General features: G+C 33.8%; 3 protein-coding genes across 50 annotated transcripts in view; all 3 read left to right on the plus strand.

The window, feature by feature from the left end:
* The window catches only part of LOC127901305 (cytochrome P450 83B1-like), a 41,392-nt gene extending 39,063 nt beyond the window's left edge, over positions 1-2,329 (plus strand). Inside the window, exon 3 of the mRNA XM_052438373.1 lies at positions 2,314-2,329. The gene's annotated coding sequence lies outside the window, so the exon portion shown is untranslated. The remainder of the gene's footprint in view (positions 1-2,313) is intronic.
* The window catches only part of LOC102624505 (uncharacterized), a 66,745-nt gene that overhangs the window by 2,502 nt on the left and 39,449 nt on the right, over positions 1-24,794 (plus strand). For 11 of the 47 annotated variants that reach the window (XR_008053465.1, XM_052438340.1, XM_052438327.1 and 8 more), the window contains 3 exons: positions 723-830; positions 1,565-1,738; positions 11,159-11,254. Coding sequence is in view for 45 of the 47 variants with exons in the window: in XM_052438340.1 (XP_052294300.1) it covers positions 723-830; positions 1,565-1,738; positions 11,159-11,254 (378 nt within the window). In the remaining 2 variants the exon portion in view is untranslated. Of the gene's footprint in view, positions 1-722; positions 831-1,564; positions 1,835-11,158; positions 11,255-13,322; positions 13,627-13,734; positions 13,892-14,545; positions 14,727-14,812; positions 14,885-15,409; positions 15,505-15,586; positions 15,695-15,791; positions 15,822-16,230; positions 16,498-17,117; positions 17,422-24,695; positions 24,792-24,794 lie in introns of those variants that run through there. The other 36 variants (XM_052438326.1, XM_052438324.1, XM_052438360.1 and 33 more) reach the window with 12 other exon arrangements.
* On the plus strand, positions 2,456-8,091 carry LOC127901307 (uncharacterized). 2 transcript variants are annotated; one of them, XM_052438381.1, is made up of 8 exons: positions 2,456-3,341; positions 3,808-4,115; positions 4,227-4,383; positions 5,074-5,254; positions 5,362-5,433; positions 6,125-6,232; positions 6,836-7,102; positions 7,761-8,091. In XM_052438381.1, exons 2-8 carry the CDS (start codon positions 3,833-3,835, stop codon positions 7,848-7,850), a joined length of 1,158 nt encoding a protein of 385 aa, XP_052294341.1. In that variant the 5' UTR covers positions 2,456-3,341; positions 3,808-3,832; the 3' UTR covers positions 7,851-8,091. The 2 variants fall into 2 exon arrangements, with proteins under 2 accessions (XP_052294341.1, XP_052294342.1); XM_052438382.1 differs by lacking the exon at positions 6,125-6,232.

The following is a 24,794-nucleotide window of genomic DNA, read 5'->3' on the forward strand; positions in this document are numbered from 1 at the left end:
ACAATGCATTGAATCTTGTATGCGTTGCCTGTATTTTAAAGAAGACTTTGCTTGTTCAAACATTGCAACAGGACTTCTGATGTTTTGAATTAAATAGATGAGGGTCTGAATATATTCTTTTCATTGCAAATTATGAAGGAGCTATCAAAATGAAAGCAATAAAGATTAAGAAAGAGACCTAGGAAGGGTAGAAACCTTTGTGTCTCACTAAGACCTATTAGAAGTGTTTCCATGAATAAAACCAATAGAAAGGAAAAGAGTTTAAAATGAAGAAGAGGAAGAAAATTCTTAAAAAGTAATGCTAATTCTACATCTGATTGACGGTCAGACTTGTTAATTCATCATGGAAAGTTCTAGAAACTATTATAAACCAAGTAAAAATTGAATTAACTCATAATTGAATGTCTAAACTAAGAAAGTATGTATAATATTACAGATGACTATAAAATTACTAAAATACTGCTGGTTGTGGATCCAATTGAGTATGCGAATTTTTTAGAATTCCTTTCAGCATAATGGGATTTAGATCTCAATAATCTTTTTCATTTTGAGTACGGTGACATCTGGAAGACCGGAACTATCAATTATCTGATGGTAGTCATTGTGTTTATTTTATCTTTTAAAGTGCACACTATTTCCCATACAGTCATAATATATACTATTTGTTTATTTATTGTTGTTTTTGTTGAGTCTCATCTTGAGTATGAATATTTTTCTTGTAGGTCGAACTAAACCCAGTTCGTCACATGGTGGTAGATATATCATGCCTTGATAAAAATTTAGACCTGAGGTTGGCACTGTGTACTAAGAGTACCTTGTCTGCTCTCTCTGTAAGTTAATTTGCTACTTCGCACTTGTTTCAGCTAGACTTTTAAGTTACCCCTTTTTTTGCCATTTTATTTTATTTAGTCATAGCAATTACAATCCTCATAATTACAGACGCTGAAGAAGAAAAATTCAAGACCGCGTCTGGGGGGGCGGGGGTGAAAATCTTAAACTTATAGATTTGTTTTTATCATAGAAAGTTTACTTTTGAAGGGTTAAGAAAAAGAATATATATGACAAGCTTAAGAAGGGTTAAACTTTAGTCGTGCATCTCCCTTTTCACTCAGTATTGACATCAACAATTCAGTAGTGATCCTAATTTGTGAGGATTTTTTTCCTTGAAATCAGAAACTTTACTAATGATAACAATAGAGTAGTAGATGAATCATTATATTTTCAAAATTAGTTACCAATTGTAGACTTAAAACAAAAGTTAAATGTCGACAAGTCAGTAGTAATCCTAATTTCAGAGGATTTTCTTTTTCTTGAAATCAGAAACTTTACTAATGACAACAATAGAGTAATAGATGAATCATTATATTTTCAAAATTAGTTGCTAATTGTAGACTTAAAACAAAAGTTAAATGTAAGGTTTTTGTTGTCGTTGGGGTGTGTGTACATGTCTGTGTTCTCAATCTATTGGGAGGAATGTACATTTTCATTTTATATTCCTGAAAACAATTTTGAGTAGTCCCTGCAAATGAATTCTATGATCAAACTGAAATTTTAAAATTTTCAGGATGACGAAATGAACTGCATTAGAAACCTGATAAATTCAGCCATTCTGGATCCGGAGGTAAAGGGTGGGTTAAGATGGCCCATGGGGAAGTCATATTCTGGGCAAAGATACAGAGTTATTGGGGTTTGGCACACTGAATTTAAATCATATAAAAGCCCATCCCTAAAGCTCAAGGTAAGAAATGCAGATCGATTTGATTTCAAGACTGCAACTGGGGAAGCTACAATTGAGATTAATCTGAAGTTGCGAAGAATAGTTTCAGAGATTCAGGTATTTGCTGCTTTTTGCTTCAACTTTTATCACTTAACCTGCTATCCTTTTATATGATTACATAGTGCTTGCAATACTCTCTGTTCCATCATAATGTTAATACATATTTTATCTTCACAATTTACTGTAATTTTCTGTTTTTACTATTAGATGCTGGAAAGAGGGTCCTTTTTTTTTGGGGGGTGGGGGGGGGGGGGGGGGAGTACAAAGAAGTTTGTTGGGGAAGATTTTCTCGATGAGATGAGATAGCAAGTTTATCCATTTACTTTAATGAGTCCGATCTAGTCACACGTGGTGGGTGTTCATTGGCAGAGCTGCAGGCCCCACAACACAGCTCCACCAATGACAAATCGCTGTGGGCACGCACATGATCGAAATCCTAATTGAACATATTATCTGCAAGAACCCTGTTTAGTGTTATTTGCTTTGTTTCATCTTTTCATTAACATGCTCTTAGTACTTTTTATTTCAATTGTCAGGATGGGAAGATTGATATTGATTCCGTCTACAGTGGGTTTAAAGACAACCTGAGGTTAATATGGGATCATTTCTTGTCATGCGAGCAGCTGTTGACATAAACAACAGGTTGCAGGCTCTAACCTACTCTCGGTTGATGTTTGCGTTTGGGTGCTTCCTGTACTTGCTGCTGCGCAAAGATGTAAATAAGATCATGTTTGTGTCAAATGGTTTTTTGCTAATTATGTGTGGACTTGTATTAAATCTTTGCTCGAGTAATTCTCATGCAGCATGAACTTTGTGTGAATTTTGTCCAGTTTCTACCTCTTTTTTTTTTTTTTCACTCTCTTGTGTTTTATTTTTTCTGTGTGTGAATAAATATCAACAGCTAGTACAAATAAAATTTTATTTTATTTGTAAGACCAGGACTTGTCTTTCAAAGTTAATGACATTCTTGAATCACTTGGGATCCACTTGCAAATCTATTTCGGAGAAAAGTTTTCTCCCCAACCTTAATCAGTAATGCATCATGATTCTCTCCTTATTCTTTCTTTTTTCCTTTAGTCCCTCTATTTTTTAAATTTAGATAAAAATTAACTTAATAGTAAATAAAATGAAAGAAACTGGTTTAATTGTTAATATCAGAATTTAAAATTTAATTTTGATTTTTTTTTAATGATAGTGATCGTTTAGTTAATAAGGAGCGATTAAGAGTAAATAAATAAATGAGAAAGGTTCATGCCTGTCAGTAATGTGGCAATTGACAGAAAGGTCCTTGATGATGTCCGGTTAAAATTTAATTAAATTAGTAAATTGCAGAATTAGTTAATTTTTTCACATATTACATTAAAGTGGAGTCTCCTTGCCAGCGAAGGAGATGCCTTTTCCAAAGCAAGAAATGAAAACTCAAAAAGCACACTTCAAAACTTGTGCAAGAAGGAGATATGTATATTGATACATGTTGACTTTCTTTTTCTTCGTATATATATACACACGTCTGATGATCAGCTGAACCAACAGCCAACACTAGGAAGCAATTTTAAAACTTTTGGTTAGTATTGTTATTTACATCTTATGAATTTTTGTTCAATTTATTATATTTTCACTACAGCTTTGTTTCAGGGTACTTGTCATGTGAATTTCTTTGATGATTTTGGTGGGTTCTTTTTAGCTTTTGTTTCACTGTTTCCACTGGTTAGCTTAGCTACTGTCTACTGAGATAAAATCATTTGCTAGAATAACTTAAATCTTTTGCTATTTTGTTATATTCATTTTATACAGAATTAATTCATTGTATCAAATGTGATAATGAATGATATGGTATCTTTAACTTTTTTTCCTTTTTCCAAGTTTCTTTTATTGTAGAGAATGTCTGTTTTAGTTCTGATCTTGCGTTACTGAAACGTTTCATTCATTTTTCCCAAGTACTTTGGTTGCTTGTTTATCGGGCAGTACTGTGATAGTGATTTCAATTTACAAAATTCTGTAAATACTTATTATTCTTAGTGTGGTTGAAGGTAGTGTGAAGTTAATATTATCACAATGGCTTACATTCCACCACATTTGAGGCGTTCGAAGGACCCCCAGAGGCCATCTCCAGTTCTGGATATGCTTGAACCTAAATTCAATAGAAAATTAAACTTGGGATCATCCAAGCATGACGCAGGCGTGAGTTCAAATTGCATTGAGTATGCAGATCATGCCGTACACAGATTGTTTGTCTGTGGCTTGGATAATAATAACAGCATTTCTTCTGACCATTTTGAGGAGTCGCCAGAGGAGGCTGATGTGCATGAAAGACCAGTGACCATTAATCTGGCTAGAGGTTAGTGGTTTGCATTTTTAAATCTATCTTAGATATGTTTCTAATTTCGTTCTTGATTTATGTAGGGTGTTAACTTTAGTTATGTTGACATTTGGATTTTTGGGTTGGTAGGTAATGATAAAGTGTGTGTAAATATATCAAGAGGCCCATGGGAATCGATAGCAGAAAATGTATGGCCAGATGTATTGAGTGCTTGTAACATTGTCAAGAACGAAATGAAGGAAAAGCCAACAATGGTTGCTAGATTTGGCAAACTTGTTTTCAAGGAGTATGTGATCTGGTTCCATTGCTGTTACAGCTTGAATGTTTTGAGTTAGATCATTCCTTTGCTTTCTTTTGACTTTGAAATCAAAGCAACGAAAATGCATATTCACACTAAAATCTGACAGAAATCTTGTGGTGATAAAAAGTACTGGCAGCTAAAATTACGAACTTTACCATTAACCCTAGCGCCATCAATGTATGACTATAAATCGACTCTCCTAACCAGGGGCACAAGTTGCCATTGTTTGTAAAAGCCAAAGAGGAAAAGATTTATAAAATAAATAAATAAATAAATAAAGGAAAAAGAAAATGATAAGATTAAGGATTTATAGTACATGCACTTTTTTCAGATTTGTTGTATCTCATGGAAGTTTCCATGGCATCTAGAATTTGGCTTTGGCTTTGTGTAGGCACATTTCAGAAGTTGCTGCTGGAAACAAATGTATCCATTGTCTTAGCACTGCTACATTTATGGTGTGAGAAACAAATCAATCTTCTACCACGGCCAAGTTTTATTGTTTGATATTTCATTGGGATAACAAACTGTACCATTGCTTGGCCTATTTCTTACAATAAAAATGATGCAATTGTATCACATATTTCCGTTCTTATGTCACATCTTTGGAACCTGCATTAGTTTTCTTATCAAAAGTGCCTCAAAGAAATAATTATTATATCATTCATCTTGATGCAGGAACGATTTACCGAGCTTCATAAGTGCAAGAGAACATCAAGTTGCTGAAACGGCTTTGAAGTCAATGAGGAGGCACCTTTACCCAGGTGTCCCTGCTGTACACATGGAAAAAATTGTACATGAAGTTGTGCCAAAAATTGGAGTTGATTTTGTAGAGTACAAGGATATATACCACGTAAAGGTAGTTACTTCTGCTAAACACTACAGGTTTCATGATCAACTTTTTTTTCTCTCTGACTTAATTCGCCATTGCCCCCCCCCCCCCCTCCTTCTCCTCTTCTTTTGTAGTTGTGGGACAGCAAACGACAAATTACTTGCAAATGTACTGTTAAAGAAGATAAAAAGCTTGAGCTCTATAAGGCAAGTTTTCTGCGTTTGACTAACTGTTATTTATGGACGATGGGTCGAATCTTATGTGTGCTGCCTGTATTTTATGGGGACTTTTGCTAGTTCAAACATTGCAACAAGACTTCTGATGTTTTGAATTGAATAGACAAGAGTTTAAATATAATCTTTTCACTGTGAATTATTAAAGAGGTACCAAAATAAAAGCGATAAACATTAAGAATGAGACGAACCTTTGTGCCTCACTAAGACTTTTTAGGAGTCTCCCCAGGAATTTTTAAGGAAAGAATTTGAAATGAAGAAGAAAATTCTCTAGGATTAAGACTAGTTCTACTTCTGATTGTGAAGAGGCTTGTTAATTCGATAAGGAAAGATCTAGTTACTATTACAAACCAATTAAAATTTGAATTAAGTTATCAGTTAACTCGTAATTGAATGTCTAAACCAACAAACTACATATAACGTAACAGTTGCAAATATAAAATTACAAAAATACTGCTGATTATAGACCAAATTGAATATGCCAATCTTTAGGAATTCTTTTCAGCATCATGGGATTTAGATTTCAATAATCTTTTTTATTTGAGTATGGTGACATCCGGAAGACCAGAACTATCAAGTATCTGATGGTAGTCATTTTTATTATTATTTATTTAACTATTGTTGTTTTGCATCTCTTCTTGAAGAGGAACATTTTTTCTTGTAGGTCGAACTAAACCAAGTTCGTCGCATGGTAGCTGATATTGTATATTTTGATGAAAATCTAGACCTGAGGTTGGCACTATATACAAAGAGTACCTTATTTGCTCTCTCTGTAAGTAAATCTGCTCATTGTGCTTGTTTTACCTAGACTTTTAAGTTACCCCTTCATTTTTTCCCTTTTTATTTCTTCATTTTTTCCCCTTTTTATTTTATTTGGTTATTGCTTATTAGAATCCTCAACGTTACAGATGCTGAGGAAGAAAAATTCAAGCCCAGGGAAAATATGGAAATCTTAAACTTATAGCTGTTTTTTAACATCGAAAGTTTACTTTCGAAGGGTTGAGAAAAACAAATATAGGACTAGCTTAAAATGGTCAGACTTTAGTCATGCATTGCCCTTTTATTGAAATCAGAAACCTTACAAATGTTAAAAATAGAACAATAAATAAATCATTAGATTTTCAAAATTAGTTACCATCATGTAGAATTAAAACAAAAGTTAAATATAAGGTTTTTCTTGTCATTGGGGTGTGTGTGTCTGTGTTCTCAATCTATTGTATTGGGGTGTGTGTGTCTTGTCATTGGGAATGTATTTTATATTGCTGAAAAGAACCTCGGGTTATAAGCCAAGAATATGTATTTATCATTTCTTATATTTTCTGTGTAGTCCCAGCAAATGAATTGTACTTTCAAACTGAAATTTTAAAATTTTCAGGATGATGAAATGAACAGCATTAGAATTCTGATTAATTTAGCCATCCTGAATCCGAAGGTAAAGGGTGGGTTAAGATGGCCCATAGGGAAGTCGTATTCCGGGAATTATAGAGTTGTTGGGGTTTGGCACCAAGAAGTTAAATCATATAAAAGCCCATCACTAAAGGTCAAGGTAAGAAATATTGATCGATTTCGTTTCAAGAGTGGAAATGGGGAAGCTATAATCGGGATTAATCTAAAGTTCAGAAGAATAGTTCCGGAGATTCAGGTATTTGCTGCTTTTTGCTTTAACTTTATCACATAACCTGCTATCTTTGTGTATGATTGTATAGAGCTTGAAATTCTTGCTGTTACATCATAAGGTTAATGCATATATCTTCATACATTTCTTATTGAAGTTTTATTTTGAGCTGTAATTATAATTTTCAATTTTTACTATTTGATGGGCATTTTCTTGTAGATTGCTTTACCCCAGAAAAAAAAAATGTTTGACCTACAGTATTTTTAACGGTGAAATAGCTAGATTCTAATGTATAATTTTCATGAACTCGTTTTAGTTGTTATACAGTTGTCCCTCTCTGTTACTTATTTATTCTGTCGTAAGTAAAAAATGATTTTTTAGCTATTGCCTAACTTGGAGTAAATTTTATTTCAAAACTGAGCTTCCAGCTTATGACTTAGAAGTCTTATACGTGTGTCTTGCACTTTGGTTTTACAATCACCATTGGAAGAGTGGCTAGCGTTTGTTAATTGCTTCAATTCCAGGAGAAGAGTTTTGAAACATAAATATGTTTCATGATTGTTATTGCTCACTATTTCCCATGGCTTTGGCCCCATGCAGCCATGCTTATACAAAATTAGTTTTGTATTTGATATCTTCATCTTTCATTAAGATGTTCTTATTACTTTTCTCTTTTATTCGTCAGGACGGGGAGATTGATACTGATTCCATCTACAATGGGTTTAAGGACAACTTGAGTTTAATATGGGACCATTTCTTGTCATGGGAAGATTGATACTGATTCCAGCTACGGTGGGTTTTTAGGACAACTTGAGGTTAATATGGGATCATTTCTTCTCATGCGAGCAACTTTTGACACAGCTCTTCTTCTTCCTCGTTCGTATTTGCATGTGTGTGCATCATGTACTTATTGCTATTGAAAGATGTAAATGCAAGAATAAGATCAGCTTCATATCGAATGGTGCTAAAATGTATTTAAGTAATTGCTTGAGTTCCTCAATTCTCATTCTGACCCAGTTTTTACCTCAATTTTTTTAATTTCCTGTGCAATAGTTGTATTTGGTCTAAGCTTGGCAGTTCCTGTGTAAAGTGCTTTATATTTTTGTATGTGTGGAATGTATATCAACAGCCTGTAACAATAGAATTTGATTTTATTTCTAAGATATGTCTTTCAAAATTAATCTGGTGATATACTTGAATCACTTGGGATCCACCTGCAAATGTATATTGGGGAAAAGTTTTCTCCCTGCCTTTTATGTAATCACAGCCACTAATAATATGGTAATTTGTTAAAAGGTCCTTGATGTCTGGTTAAAAATTTATTTAAATTAGTAAACTCATCCAAACGGTCTCACTTTGAATATTTATTTTGAATGTATTTTTTTCAAGATTTAATCAGCCTTTTATATGTCAGTGCTTCTTTTTTTTCTTTTCTTTTACTTTTAAACTGTTGGTTAGAAGTCCCCTTGCGACTGAAGGAGAAGCCTTTCCTAAGGCAGGAAAAGAAAAAAGCCCTCTTCGAAACTTGTGCAAGAAGGAAATGTAGCTGACAGACGCAGTCATGCTGCTTTATATATATATATATATATATATATATATATATATATATATATATATATATATGTAAGTCTAAATATCAGCTGAGCTCCACAGCCAACACTAGGAAGCAATTTTAAAATTTTTTATTAGTACTGTTCTTTATTTATCTTGAATTTTTGTTCAATTTATTATATTTTCACTTCAGTTTTGCAGTTTGCTTCAGGGTACTCGTTATATGCATTTCTTTGATGATTTTGGTGGGTTCTTTTAAGCTCATATTTTACTGTTTCCACTGGTTAGTTTAACTTATTCTACTGAGATAAAATTATTTGCTTCAATAACCTAATCGTTTGCGATCTTATTATGTGATTGTATATAGAGTTATTTCATTGTATCAAATGTTATCATAAATGATGCATGAGTAATTTCATTTAGTTTTCTTTCCTTCTTTCATAATTGACCAGTAGGATTTCTTTCCTTTTTTTTCTTTTTTTTTTTTAATTAAAAAAAGGGTTCTCTTTGTCTAGAGAATGTTTGTTTTAGTTTTGATCTTGGGTTACTGAAACGTTTCATGCATTTTTCCCAAGTATTGTTGTTGCTTGTTTATGAGCCATATTGCTATAGTGATTTCATTCTACAAAATTCTGTAAGTAGTTATTTGAAAAATTATGCGCCGACCATTTTTTTTTTTTAATTTCATTTTTTTTTAATTTTCACTTGAATGGTATATTTTCTTGCATCCGTCTATTTTTATCTTCCCACCGTTATAATTTTGCTAATGTCACAGGGGCCAATTTGTCATTTAACTTGCACAAAAAAAAAAAACAATGCCGTTTAATCATCGTTTAAACACGACCCAAAAAAAAAAAAAAAAGGAAAAGCGGTCGAGAGCAGAGCAAACCACAAGAACGGCTATTGTTTATAATAACAATAAGAAGAAGCTTGTGCTGCCGCCTCTGTTAGTTGAACGACTGACTAGACCAGCATTGGCGGGAAGCTACGGGCGAAGTCGTTGACGAAGTTATATTTTTGCGCAAACACACTGCCGTTTCAAATCGCCCCGCACTCACAGTTCATCCAATCGGTACAGTTTACATACTTTAACTTTAGTTAATTTCTTTAATTTCTTCTTCTTAATATTAATAATTTACTTTAATCATTTATTCTTTATGATTTGGCAGGAGTGCCTCATTTGCGTAAAGGAGAGCCGCTGCACTAGGTGGAGCCCAGGCTGGGACGCACCGCGTAACCCTAGGATTGGCCCGTGGCTAAGGCTCTTAAAGAAAATTGCTCTCTCTCATAATTTAGTTCCTGAATTTGAGTTATAATTAACTTTTATTCACTATTTAAAAAAAATGGAATATTTTTCTTTTTCTTTTAGTTATGTGAAGTTGTTTTTTTTTTTTACATGAATGTAGATTACATTGGTGAGTACTCATCATGGACCCGTGACGAATAGATGAATCTTTTGCTAAGACTATACTGATTATGATTCTTGGAGAGAAATGAAGAAGATATAAGATAACATGGCATGGCCATTATATTCAATTATCTCATAAGTATGTTGCTTCCACTTCGAATATTAAATCCGAATTTCTTTTTTCAAATTTTATTTTTTTTGGCATTTATATAAGGTAAAATTGTAATTTTACATTTGGGGGAAAAAAATCATTTATCTGATTTTCCGCTAGTTCTCTTAACAGTGTGCAGACGGGAGTGGACAGGTGCAAGAAAATGTAGCTTTAGGTAGAAATCAGCCAAAAAATCAAAGACATGTGTATGTTTCAAAAAACAGAAAAAAAAAACAGGTGTCCAGTGGATAATTTCCTTACTTATTATTCCTAGCGTGGTTTAAGGTAGTGCCAAGTTAATATTATCATAATGGCTTACATTCCACCACAAAAGCGGCATTCGAAGGGCCCCAAGGGGCCAACTCCAGTTCCGGAAATGCTTGTGCCTGAATTCAACAGAAAATTAAACTTGGGATCACGCAAGCATAATGCAGGCATGAAAGTAAATTACGTCGAGTATGCAGACCACACCGTACAAAGATGGTTTGTTTGTGGCTTGGATAGTGATAGTAGCTTTCCTTCTTCTGTCCATTTTGAGGACTTTCCAGAGGGGTCTGTTGAGCATAAAAGAGGAGCTAAGCCCTTAGTTTTAGTGACCAATAATCTGGCTAAAGGTTAGTGGTCTGCATTTTTAATTTATCTTAATATGTTCTACTTTCGTTCTTGATTTATGTCTGGTGTTAATTTATCTATTGGGAGGAATGTACATTTTCATTTCATATTCCTGAAAACAATTTTGAGTTGTAAGCAGTCCCTGCAAATGAATTCTATGATCAAACTGAAATTTTAAAATTTTCAGAATGACGAAATGAACTGCATTAGAAACCTGATAAATTCAGCCATTCTGGATCCGGAGGTAAAGGGTGGGTTAAGATGGCCTATGGGGAATTCATATTCTGGGCAAAGATACAGAGTTTTTGGGGTTTGGCACACCGAATTTAAATCATATAAAAGCCCATCACTAAAGCTCAAGGTAAGAAATGCTGATCGATTTGATTTCAAGACTGCAACTGGGGAAGCTACAATTGAGATTAATCTGAAGTTGCGAAGAATAGTTTCAAAGATTCAGGTATTTGCTGCTTTTTGCTTCAACTTTTATCACTTAACCTGCTATCCTTGTATATGATTACATAGTGCTCGAAATTCTCTCTGTTCCATCATAATGTTAATGCATATTTTATCTTCACACTTTACTGTAATTTTCTATTTTTACTATTAGATGCTGGAAAGAGGGTCTTTTTTTTTTGTTGGAGGGGGGGGGGGGGGTTGGGGGAAGATTGCCATACAAAAGAAGTTTGTCGGGGAAGATTTTATTGATGAGATGAGATAGCAAGTTTATCCATTTACTTTAATGAGTCCGATCTAGTCACATGTGGTGGATGTTCATTGGCAGAGCTGCGGGCCCCACAACACAGCTCCACGAATGACAAATTGCCACGGACGCGCACAGGATCGAAATCCTAGTTGAACATATTATCAGCAAGATCCCTGTTTGGTGTTTTATTTGCTTTGTTTCGTCTTTCATTAACATGCACTTAGTACTTTTTATTTCAATTGTCAGGATGGGAAGATTGATATTGATTCCGTTGACAGTGGGTTTAAAGACAACCTGAGGTTAATATGGGATCATTTCTTGTCATGCGAGCAGCTTTTGACATGAACAACAGATTGCAAGCTGTCCCCTACTCTGGGTTGATGTTTGCGTCTGGGTGCATCCTGTACTTGCTGCTGTGGCAAGATGTAAATAAGATGATGTTTGTGTCAAATGGTTTTTTTCTAATTGTGTGTGGACTTGTATTAAATCTTGCTAATTGTGTGTGGACTTGTATTAAATCTTTGCTCAAGTAATTCTCATTCTGAACTTCAAATTTTGTCCACTTTCTACCTCTTTTTTTCTCTTGTGTTTTATTTTTTCTGTTTGTGAATAAATATCAACAGCTAGTACAAGTAAAATTTGATTTTGTTTGTAAGACGAAGACCTCTCTTTCAAAACTAATGACATTGCTTGAATCACTTGGGATCCACTTACAAATCTATTTTGAAGAAAAGTTTTTTCCCCCGCTTTGATCAGCAATGCATTATGATTCTCTCCTTAATTTTTCTTTTTTCTTTTAGTCTCATTTTGTTTTTTAAATTTAGATAAAAAATTAATTTTATAGTAAATAGAATAAAGGAAACTGCTTTAATTATTAATATCAGAATTTAAAATTTAATTTTGATTTTTTTAATGATAGTGATCATTTAGTTAATAAGGAGCGATTAAGAGTGAAATAAATAAATAAATGAATAAGAAAGATTCTTGGCTGTCAGTAATATGGTAATTTATAGAGAGGTCCTTGATGATGTCCGATTAAAATTTAATTTAATTAGTAAATTGGAGAATTAGTTAAATTTTTCACATATAAAAGTAAAGTGGGGTCTCCTTGCCTGCCAGCAAAGGAAATGCCTTTTACAAAGCAAGAACAGATAACTCCAAAAAGCACACTTCAAAACTTGTGCAAGAAGGAGATATTTTGATACATGTTGACTTTCTTTTTCTTTGTGTATATATACACACACGTCTGATGATCAGCTGAACCAACAGCCAGCACTAGCAAGCAATTTTAAAATTTTTGGTTAGTATTGATGTTTATATCTTATGAATTTTTGTTCAATTTATCATATTTTCACCACGGCTTTGTTTCGGGGTACTTGTCATGTGAATTTCTTTGATGATTTTGGTGGGTTCTTTTTAGCTTTTGTTTCACTGTTTCCACTGGTTAGCTTAGCTCTGTCTACTGAGATAAAATCATTTGCTAGAATAACTTAATATTTTGCTATTTTGTTATATTCATTTTATACAGGATTAATTCATTGTATCAAATGTTGTAATAAATGATACTTGTGTAATTTCATTTAGTTTTTTTTTTTTTTTATTTCATAATTGGCCTGTACGGTATCTTTAACTTTTGTCCTTTTTCCGAATTTCTTTTATTTTAGAGAATGTTTGTTTTAGTTCTGATCTTGCATTACTGAAACGTTTCATTCATTTTTCCCAAGTACTTTGGTTGCTTGTTTATCGGGCAGTACTGCGATAGTGATTTCAATTTACAAAATTCTGTAAATACTACTTATTATTCTTGTGTCGTTTAAGGTAGTGTGAAGTTAATATTATCACGATGGCTTACATTCCACCACATTTGAGGCGTTCGAAGGACCCCGAGAGGCCATCTCCAGTTCCGGAGATGCTTGAGCCTATATTCAACAGAAAATTAAAATTGGGATCATCCAAGAATGACACAGGCGCGTATTCAAATTACATTGAGTATGGAGCCCATGCCGTGCACAGATTGTTTGTCTGTGGCTTGGATAGTAATAACAGTATTTCTTCTGACCATTTCAAGGAGTTTCCAGAGGAGCCTGATGAGCATAAAAGATCAGTGACCATTAATCTGGCCAGAGGTTAGTGGTTGGCATTTTTAGTTTTATGTTAGATATGTTCTACTTTTGTTCTTGATTTATGCAGGTGTTAACTTTAGTTATGTTGACATTTGGATTTTTGGTTGGTAGATAATGATATAGCGTGTGCGAATACATCAAGAAGCCCATGGGAATCGATAGCAGAAAATGTATGGCCAGATGTATTGAGTGCTTGTAACATTGTCAAGAACGAAATGGAGGAAAAACCAAAAATGTGTGCTAGATTTGGCAATATTCTTTTCGATGAGTATGTGATCTGGTTCCATTGCTGTTACAGCTTGAATGTTTTGAGTTAGATCATTCCTTTCCTTTCATTTGACTTTGAAATTATAGCAACGAATATGCATATTCACACTAAAATCTGACAGAAATCTTGTGGTCATATAAGTACTGGCAGCTAAAATTACGAACTTTACCGCTAACCCTAGCGCCATCAACGGATGACGTAAATCGGATCTCCAAACCAGGGACACAAGTTAACATTGCTTGTAAAAGCCAGAGAGGAAAAGATTTATTAAAAAATAAAAGGAAAAAGAAAATGTCTAGATCAATGACTTATAGTGCATGCACTTCTTTCAGACTTCTCGTGGAAGCTTCCATGGCATCTAGAATTTGGCTTTGGCTTTAGTAGTTGCCGCTGGAAACAAATGTATCCATTGTTTAGTATTTATACATTTCTGGTCCAGGAAACAAATCCATCTGTTGCCATGGCCAAGTTTAATTGTTTGATATTTCATTGGGACAACAAACTATACCTTTGCTTGGCCTATTTCTTACAATAAAAATGTTGCTATATGTATCCCGTATTTCCATTCTTCTATCACACCTTTGAAACCTCAATTAATTTTCTTATCAAAAGTTGCTCAAAGAAATAATTATTATATCATTCATCTTGATGCAGGAACGATTTACCGAGCTTAGAAAGTGCAACCGAACGTCAAGTTGCTGAAACTGTTTTGAAGCCACTGAGGAGATGCTTTAACACACCTGTCCCCGCTGCATACGTGGAGAAAATTGTACATGAAGTTGTGCCAAAAATTGGGGTTGATTTTGTAGAGTGCAAGGATATTTACAATGTAAAGGTAGTTCTTCTGCTAAACATTCACGATCAAGTTTCTTTTATCTCTCACTTAATTAGCCATTAATTGTTTTCCCCCTTCTTGTCTAGTTGTATGACGGCACACGACATATTACATGTAAATGTACTGTTAACGAAGATCAAAAGCTTGAGCTCTATAAGGCAAGTCTTCTGCATTTTGCTAACTGTTATTTATGGACAATGGGTTGAATCTTGTGTGTGTTGCCTGTATTTTAAGGGGACATTTTGCTAGTTTAAACATTGCAACAAGACTTCTGATGAATTGAATTGAATAGTTGAGGGTTTGAATATAACCTTTTCATTGTGATTATAAAGGAGGTACCAAATAAACGCAATAATCATTAACAATGAGATGAAACCTTTATGCCTCACCCAGACCTTTTTGAAGTCTCTGCAGGAATAATCTCAATTTTGAGGAAAAGAATTTAAAATGAAGAAGAAAATTCTCAATGAGTAAGAATATACTTCTGATTGAGGAAGAGGCTTGTTAATTCGATAAGGAAAGATCTAGTTAATATTATAAACCAATTAAAATTTGATTTAAGTTAGCAGTTAACTAATAATTGAATGTCTAAACCAATAAACTATGTATTGCATTACAGTTGCGAATATAAAATTACAAAAATACTGCTGATTATGGACCTAACTGAATATGCCAATGTTTAGGAGTTCCTTTCAGCATCATGGAATTTAGATTTCAGTAATCTTTTTCATTTGAGTATGATGACATCCAGAGGACCGGAACTATCAAGTATCTGATGGTAGTCATTTTTTATTATTTTTTAATTATTTATTGTTGTTTTGTGCAGAGTGTCATCTTGAATATGAACATTTTTCTTGTAGGTCGTACTAGACCAAGTTCGTCACATGGTAGCTGATATTGTATGTTTTGATGAAGATCTAGACCTGAGGTTGGCACTATATACAAGGAGTACCTTATCTGCCCTCTCTGTAAGTTAATCTGCTAGTTTGCGCCTGTTTTCCCTAGACTTTTAAGTTACCCATTCATTTTTTTCTCTTTTTATTTTATTTGGTTATTGCTCATTAGAATCCTCATCGTTAGAGATGCTGAGGAAGAAAAATTCAAGACCAGGGAAAATAAGGAAATCTTAAACTTATATCTGTGTTTTCATCATCAAAAGTTTACTTTCGAAGGGTTGAGAAAACAAATTTATGGCAAGCTTAAAACGGTTAAACTTTAGTCCTGCATTGCCCTTTCCTTGATATCAGAAACCTTACATATGTTAAAAATTAAATGATAAATAAATCATTAGATTTTCAAAATTAGTTACCATCAATTAGAATTAAAACAAAAGTTAAATATAAGGTTTTTCTTGTTGTTGGGGTGCGTGTGTGCTCTCAATCTGTTGTGCGAATGTACATGTTTATTTTATATTGCTGAAAACAATCTTGAGTTATATCTTATATTTTCTATGTAGGCCTAGCAAATGAATTCCATGCTGAAACTGAAATTGTAAAATTTGCAGGATGATGAAATGAACAACATTAGAATTCTGATTAATTCAGCCATCCCAGATCCAAAGGTAAAGGGTGGGTTAATATGGCCCATGGGCAAGTCATATTCCGGGAATTACACAGTTGTTGGGGTTTGGCACCATGAACTTAAATCATATAAAAGCCCATCACTAAAGCTCAAGGTAATAAATGTTGATCGATTTCGTTTCAAGACTGGAACTGGGGTAGCTACAATCGAGATTAATCTAAAGTTCAGAAGAATAGTTTCGGAGATTCAGGTATTTGCTGCTTTTTGCTTTAACTTTATCACGTGATCTGCTATCTTTGTGTATGATTATATAGAGCTTGAAATTCTTGCTGTTACATCATAAGGTTAATGCATGTATCTTCACACATTTCTTATTGAAGTTTTATTTTGAGCTGTAATTATAATTTTCAATTTTTACTATTTGATGGGTATTTTCTTGTAGATTGTTACCCCCCCAAAAAAAAAAAGTTTGAACGAGAGTATTTTTAACAGTGAAATAGCAAGATTCTAGTGTATAATCTTGATGAACTCATTTTAGTTGTTATACAGTTATCCCTCTCTGTTAGTTTATTTATTCTGTCGTAAGTAACAAATGACTTTTTAGCTATTGCCTAAATTGGAGTAAATGTGATTTCAAAACTGAGCTTCCAGCTTATGACTTAGAAGTCTTATGTGTGTCTTGCACTTTGTTTTACAATCACCATTGGAAGAGTAGCTAGAGTTTGTTAATTGCTTCAATCCCAGGAGCAGTGTTTTGAAACATAAATATGTGTCATGATTGGCTTTGTCCCCATGCTCATGCAAAATTAGTTTTGTATTTGATATCTTTCATCTTTCATTAACATGTTCTTATTACTTTTTAATTGTCAGGACGGGGAGACTGATACCGATTCCATAAACAATGGGTTTAAAGACAACTTGAGGTTAATATGGGACCATTTCTTGTCATGGGAAGATTGATACCGATTCCATCTACAGTGAGTTTTAAAGACAAGTTATGGGATGGTTTCTTGTCATGCGAGCAACTATTGACATAAACAGCTCTCCTCCTATTTCGTTCATATTTGCATGTGTGCGCATCATGTGCTCATTGCTGTTGAAAGATGTAAGCGCAAGAATAAGATCACGTTCATATCGAATAGTACTAAAATGTATAGACTTGTGTTAAGTCGTTGCTTGAGTTCCTTAATTCTGTTGGTTTTAAACAAAGAAAAGAGAACACAGAAAATTGGGGCTGTTAAAATTGCATATCATTCATTGCTGCAGTATTTGAATTTATACAAAGAAAAGAAACAAACAAAGCCAAAAAATTTGCCTACATATCTTTAACATATATCTGATATCATAAAATTCAAAAAAAAAAAAATTTCTACAATCTTGCAGGATATTATTGACGGCATAATCATATCTTGCTATTTTATTTTTGCTCAAATCCTACCGTAAATATAGCATTGTCATCACTCCTTTCTATTTTTGCTGCAGACACCAATTCTTTTCTTCAACAATTCAAATCTAGATTTTGACAGTCCCTTTTATTAAAATGTCAGCTAGTTGATCTTCTGTTTTACAATGCACAAGCCTTACTTCATCATTCTCTTGGACTTCTTTAACAAAATAATACTTAATTTTGAAATGTTTTGTCTTCCTATAGAACACTGGATTGTTAGAAATTGCTATGGCAGCTTGGTTATCAATAAAGATTTTAGTTGCATCATCTTGAATCATTTTCAAATCTGTCATAAGCTTCCTTAGCCACAAGGCTTGATTGAATGTAGCAGCAGCTGCAACATACTCAGCCTCAGCAGTAGACTGAGCTATGATTTCTTACTTCTTTGAACTCCAATAGAAACAACTTGAACCAAGACTAAACAAGTAGCCTGATGTGCTCCTTATATCATCACATGATCTTGCCCAATCACTATCAGTAAAACCATGCAAGACCAGCTTGTTTGCCTTCTCAAAATTTATTCCATGATCTAAAGTTCCCTTAATATACCTGAGCACTTTTAGCAGCTTTGTAATGCAATTCACTTGCGCAATGCATATACTTGGATAGTAAACTTACAGCAAACATTATATCAAGTCTTGTCGCTGTCAAATACATCAAGCAACCTATATTACTCCGATATAATGCCTCATCAACCTTTCAGCACCATCATCTTTACTAAATTTCTCATTTTGACCCAAAGGAGTACATACTGACTTGCAATCCTCCATGTTGAATTTCTTTAGCACTTCTTTAGCATATTTTTGATGTCCAATGAAGAACCCTTACTGTAACTTTTGAATCTCCAAACCTAGAAAGAAAACCATCTCCTAGATCAATCATTTCAAATGCTTGTATCATTTGGACCTCAAATTGCTTCATCAATTCTTCATTGCTTCTTGTGACAAGCAAATCATCAACATAAAGTGAAACAACAATCAATTCATGATTAATTACTTTAATATACAAAGTTGACTCACTCATGCTCTTGTTAAAGCCTGTGTTCAGCAAATGATCATCAATCCTACTGTACCAGGCTCTTGGGGCCTGCTTCGAGCCATATAATGCTTTTTTTAACAAATATATTTTCTTCGAATCTGCAACAAAACCCTTAGGCTGCTCAACAAAGATTTCTTCATTCAAATAGCCATTCAAAAAGGCTGATTTTACATCAAGTTAGTAGATTTTCCACTACTTTTGTGCTGCCAGTGCTCAAGCAATCTAATGGTGTCCAGCTATGCTACAGGTGCCAAAGTTTCAGAAAAATCAACACCAAATAGTTGAGTATACCCTTTTACAACCAGCCTTGCTTTGAATTTGTTTACAGAACCATCAACATTAAGTTTGGTTCTATAAACTCATTTCACACCAATAGCCTTCTTGTATATTGATTTGTCCACCAACTCCCAAGTTTTATTTTTATGAATCATCTTGATCTCATCTTCCATTGCTTCAAGCCACTTTGGATCCTTAGCAGCCTCATTATACCTTGCAGGTTCAAGCATAGCTATATTGCGCTTTTGATAAATTTCTATAAGTGGTCTGGTACCTCTTATTGGCTCATCATCAATTATATTATCATCTTACAATTCTGGTGCTTTTTCCTCTGCATAAACTTGTTCAAGTTCAATTGTTGCCCAATTACATCTTCCAGCTTCATCAAACTTAATATCTCTACTTACTATGATTCTTCTCGTCAAAGGTTGATAAACTCTGTAACCTTTGGTGAGATTGTTGTATCCTACAAAAACTCTATATTTTGTCTTTTGATCCAACTTCTCCCCTTTTTACATATGGAACAAGAGTAAAACATAAACAACCAAAATTTCTCAAGTTATGAATAAAGGTTTTAAAACCAAACCAAGCTTCAAAAGGTGTTTTTTGGTAACCTATTTTACAGAAATACAACAGTATTGACATCCTCAACCCAAAATGCTTTTGGCATTTCCTTATCAAACAACAGACATCTAGCCATCTCTATAATTGTCTTGTTTTTCCTCTTACTGACTCCATTTTATTGAGGTGTATATGTTGCTGTAAGCTGATGTTCAATCCCTGCAGCTTCGTAAAACTTAGCAAATTTATCAGCTATATATTCAGTCTCATTTTCAGACCTAATCACCTTAGTTTTACAGCCACTTTGATTTTCAATTCATGTTTTAAACTTCTAAAACAAACTAGCAACTTCAAACTTTTGTTTGAGAAAGTAAACCCAACACATTCTGTTAAAATCATAAATAAGAACCATAAAGTACTTGTTACCATTTAAGGATGCAGTTCTCATAAGTCCACAAACATCTGTGTGGATTAACTAAAGCCTTTCAACTCCTCCCCATACCTTATTAACAGGGAATGGCAATCTAGCTTGCTTTCCAAACTAACAAACTCCAAACATTAATGCTCCTCCTTTATTGAAAGTCAATCCTCGCACAAGATCATTTTTCTGCATGTAATCTAATGCAAAATAATGAAAATGCCCCATCCGCTTATGCCATAACTCAGCCTAGTTCAGAGTACATTGATATGCACTAAATTCATCTTTGTTCCAATTTAAGCTAAAACTTTTGCTGTTCATTTTTACAGAGAACAGATTTTCATCAATTTTAGGAACAAGTAATACATCAGAAATTAACTTCATACCTGCTAAGCTTTTTATTGCAACTGTCCATTTACCTTTCACTTCAATATACTGCCCATTCCTAACTTTAACCCTTGACACTTCTGACTTGTTTACTTCTTCGAAAAGAGATTCATCGAAAGACATGTGATTTGTGCATTCGTTGTCTATAAGCCAGTCATCACATGAACTGTTACTCGAAAAATAATATACAACAAAAATTGCTCATCCTGTTGTTGTTCTGTTGCTTGAACTTGGTGTCCTTCTTGCTATTTGTTTTTACACACCCTCTCTATATGCCCCATTTGCTTGCATGCCTTGCATTGAATGTCAGGCCCAAACTAACATTTCTTTTGCGAATGAGAGGTTTTCTTACAGAGAGGACATGGGGAGTGTTTGCACTTGTTGCCTTCATTGATGCTGCTTTCCCTTTTCTTGTAATTCTTCTTACTCCATTATTTCTTTTTTTTTGCCGCCTCTTTGAGCTTGATCAACCTCTTTCACTTGAAATGTTCCTTCAATTCTCTCGTCATTTCTGTAAGCTCCCCTTTGTTCTTGAGCTTGTAGTGCATTGACCTTTACCAATGTTATTGTTAACATATCTCTGGACTCTTTATGTGAAGAGATTTTAGATTCAAATCTCTCAGGCAAGGTCACCATAATCTTTTCTACAACCCTTCTATAAAAAAAAACTCTTCCCCTAGCATTCTAATTTTATTGGCAATTATCATCAACTTATATTTATAGTCATTAACTATTTCTGTCTTCTTCATTTTCTGCATTTTAAATTCCCTTCTCAGGTTCAGGACCTGCATTTGTTTTGTCTTGACGTTCCCCTGATATTCTTACTTCAAAATATCTCATGCCTGTTTTGTTGTTTCACAAGTCATGATCTTTGTAAAAATTGTCTCTAAAATTGCAGAGTGGATGCATATTTTGGCCTTCTGTCTCCTTTTTCTTTCATCCCTGTTATTCCTCATATGAGCTATTGTGGATCCTCGGGATCTGCTTCCACCAAGTCCTATAGGTCGCATGCTTGCAGGTATGATTCCATTTTCACAGCCCATATTTGACAATTTTCACCTGTGAAAACTAGAGGAGCAGATAAGAAACCATTTCCTCCCATATTGAATTTTAGACTGAAGGCTAAGTGCTTGATTTAGTATAGGAAGCCTCTTTGGATTTACTCACACATTACATGTCCTTTAAGAATATGAGCTCTAAAACCACTTTGTTGGTTTTAAACAAAGAAAAGAGAACACATAGGAAATTGGGGCTATTAAAATTGCATATCATTCATTGTTGCAGTATTGAATTCATACAAAGAAAAGAAACAAACAAAGGAATTTATACATATCTTTAACATATATTTGATATCATAAAATTTAAAAAACAAATTGTTCCTACAATCTTGCAGGATATTATTGACAGCATAATCATATCTTGTTGTTTTATTTTTGCTCAAATCTTGCAGCAAATATAACATTGTCATCAAATTCTCATTCTGACCTAGTTTTTACCTCAATTTTTTTAATTTTCTGTGTAATAGTTGTATTTGGTCTAAGCTTGGTAGTTCCTGTGTAAATTTTTGTATGTATGGAATGTATATCAACAGCCTGCAACAATATAATTTGATTTTATTTCTAAGTTATGTCTTTCAAAATTAATCTGGTGATATACCTGAATCACTTGGGATCCACCTGCAAATGTATATTGGGGAAAAGTATTCTCCCTGCCTTTTATGTAATCACACCCACTAATAATATTTGTTAAAAGGTACTTGATGTCTGGTTAACACTAGAGGTGGCCAATGGGCCGTGCCGTGCCGCCCCAAGCCCATCAAAGGAAGCCCACTCGTGCTCGTGTCGTGTCGTACCCACTATGCGTTTTGTGCCGTGCTTAATTTTTTTTTTACTTAGACTTGGCCCAGCACACGTGTCGTGCCCACTTGTGTCGTGTCCTGGGGCGTGTCGTGTTGTGCCTAAGAAAAAAAAGTCCACTAAGTTTTTCGTTTTTTAGTTTTTTAAGAGCGCATGCCAACTTATTGTCTTATTTTTTTAAGCCTATATACTTTTTTGGATCCATGTGCCTTTATTCAATTTTAATAGAATAAAGAACTCAAAACTCAAGTTCATATTCAATAATAATAAGAGAATGTAATATTAATTATTAAGTTTGACTTTATATTAGAATTCTTTTTTAGTACTTAACAACAACAACAATAATAATTTTTTTTAATGGTTAACTTAATTGTTAACTTGGAATTACGTAGAGTCATATATCATAGTTTATAATAATATTAATGCACATTTATAAAATCATGATATCAATTATTTATTTAATAAATTATAAACATAAATCAATTTTATTTTTTTTGAAACTAAGAACTAAATAAATTTAAAAAATTGAGCTAATAAAATATATTAAAAGATTCAATTTCAAGTTATTTATAAAATCATAAAATTTTAAGTTTACTTTCATTAAAAAATGAAACGTGCTTATTGCGTGTTTTTTCGCGTGCCGTGCTTTGGCACATCTCTAATCATGCCGTATTTTTAAGGCCCACGTGCCTAAACTCTAAGCCCGGCCTAGCCCACGTGTGTGTTATGCCGTGCCACGTGCTCACTAAAATGTGCTCGTGTCGTACCGTGCTGTACGGACACATGTCATGCCTCGTGTCGTCCAGCCCATTGGCCACCTCTAGTTAAAACTTATTTAAATTAGTAAACTCATCCAAACGGTGTCACTTTGAATATTTATTGTGAATGTGTTTTTGTCAAGATTTAATCAGCATTTTATATATCAGTGCTTCTTTTTTTTCTTTTCTTTTACTTTTAAACTGTTGGTTAGACGTCTCTCCTTGCGACTGAAGGAGATGCCTTTCCTAAAGCAAGAAAAAAAAACTCAAAAGCCCTCTTCAAAGCTTGTGCAAGTGACATACGCAGATATGCTGCTTTATATATATATATATATATATATATATATATATGTGTGTGTGTGTGTGTAAGTCTAAATATCAGCTGAGCTCCTGAGCCAACAGCCAACACTAGGAAGCAATTTTAAAAATTTTGGTAAGTACTGTTCTTTATTTATTTTGAATTTTTGTTCAATTTATTATATTTTCACTTCAGTTTTGCTTCGGGGTACTCGTTATGTGCATTTCTTTGATGATTTTGGTGGGTTCTTTTAAGCTCATATTTTACTGTTTCCACTGGTTAGTTTAGCTTCTTCTACTAAGATAAAATTATTTGCTTCAATAACTTAATCGTTTGCGATATTATTATGTGATTGTATGTGGAGTTATTTCATTGTATCAAATGTTATCATAAATGATGCACGAGTAATTTCATTTAGTTTTCTTTCCTTCTTTCATAATTGACCAGTAGGATTTCTTTCCCTTTTTTTCTTTTTTATAAAAAAAAAAGGGTTCTCTTTGTCTAGAGAATGTTTGTTTTAGTTTTGATCTTGGGTTACTGAAACGTTTCATGCATTTTTCCCAAGTATTGTTGTTGCTTGTTTATCGGGCCATATTGCTATAGTGATTTCATTTCACAAAATTCTGTAAGTACTTATTACCTCTAGCGTGGTTTAAGTTGGTACCAAGTTAATCATTTATTAACCATCAATCATATTAATAAATAAAGATCAGATGAGAAGAGGATCCTTATCCGGTTAATATTATCATAATGGCTTACATTCCACCACATAAGCGGCATTCGAAGGGCCCCAACAGGTCAACTCCAGTTCCGGAAATGCTTGTGCCTGAATTCAACAGAAAATTAAACTTGGGATCACGCAAGCATAATGCAGGCATGAAGTAAATTACGTCGAGTACGCAGACCGTGCCGTACAAAGATGGTTTGTTTGTGGGTTGGATAGTGATAATAGCTTTCCTTCTTCTGTCCATTTTGAGGACTTTCCAGAGGAGTCTGTTGAGCATAAAAGAGGAGCAAAGCCCTTAGTTTTAGTGACCAAAAATCCGGCTAAAGGTTAGTGGTCTGTATACATTTTTAATTTATCTTAATATGTTCTACTTTCGTTCTTGATTTATGTCCGGTGTTAATTTATCTATTGGGAGGAATGTACATTTTCATTTCATATTCCTGAAAACAATTTTGAGTAGTCCCCGCAAATGAATTTTATGATCAAACTGAAATTTTAAAATTTTCAGGATGACGAAATGAACTACATTAGAAACCTGATAAATTCAGCCATTCTGGATCCGGAAGTAAAGGGTGGGTTAAGATGGCCCATGGGGAAGTCATATTCTGGGCAAAGATACGGAGTTTTTGGGGTTTGGCACACTGAATTTAAATCATATAAAAGCCCATCACTAAAGCTCAAGGTAAGAAATGCTGATCGATTTGATTTCAAGACTGCGATTGGGGAAGCTACAATTGAGATTAATCTGAAGTTGCGAAGAATAGTTTCAGAGATTCAGGTA

The sequence above is a fragment of the Citrus sinensis genome, chromosome 3 (genome assembly GCF_022201045.2).
Source record: "Citrus sinensis cultivar Valencia sweet orange chromosome 3, DVS_A1.0, whole genome shotgun sequence".
Lineage (NCBI taxonomy): Eukaryota > Viridiplantae > Streptophyta > Magnoliopsida > Sapindales > Rutaceae > Citrus > Citrus sinensis.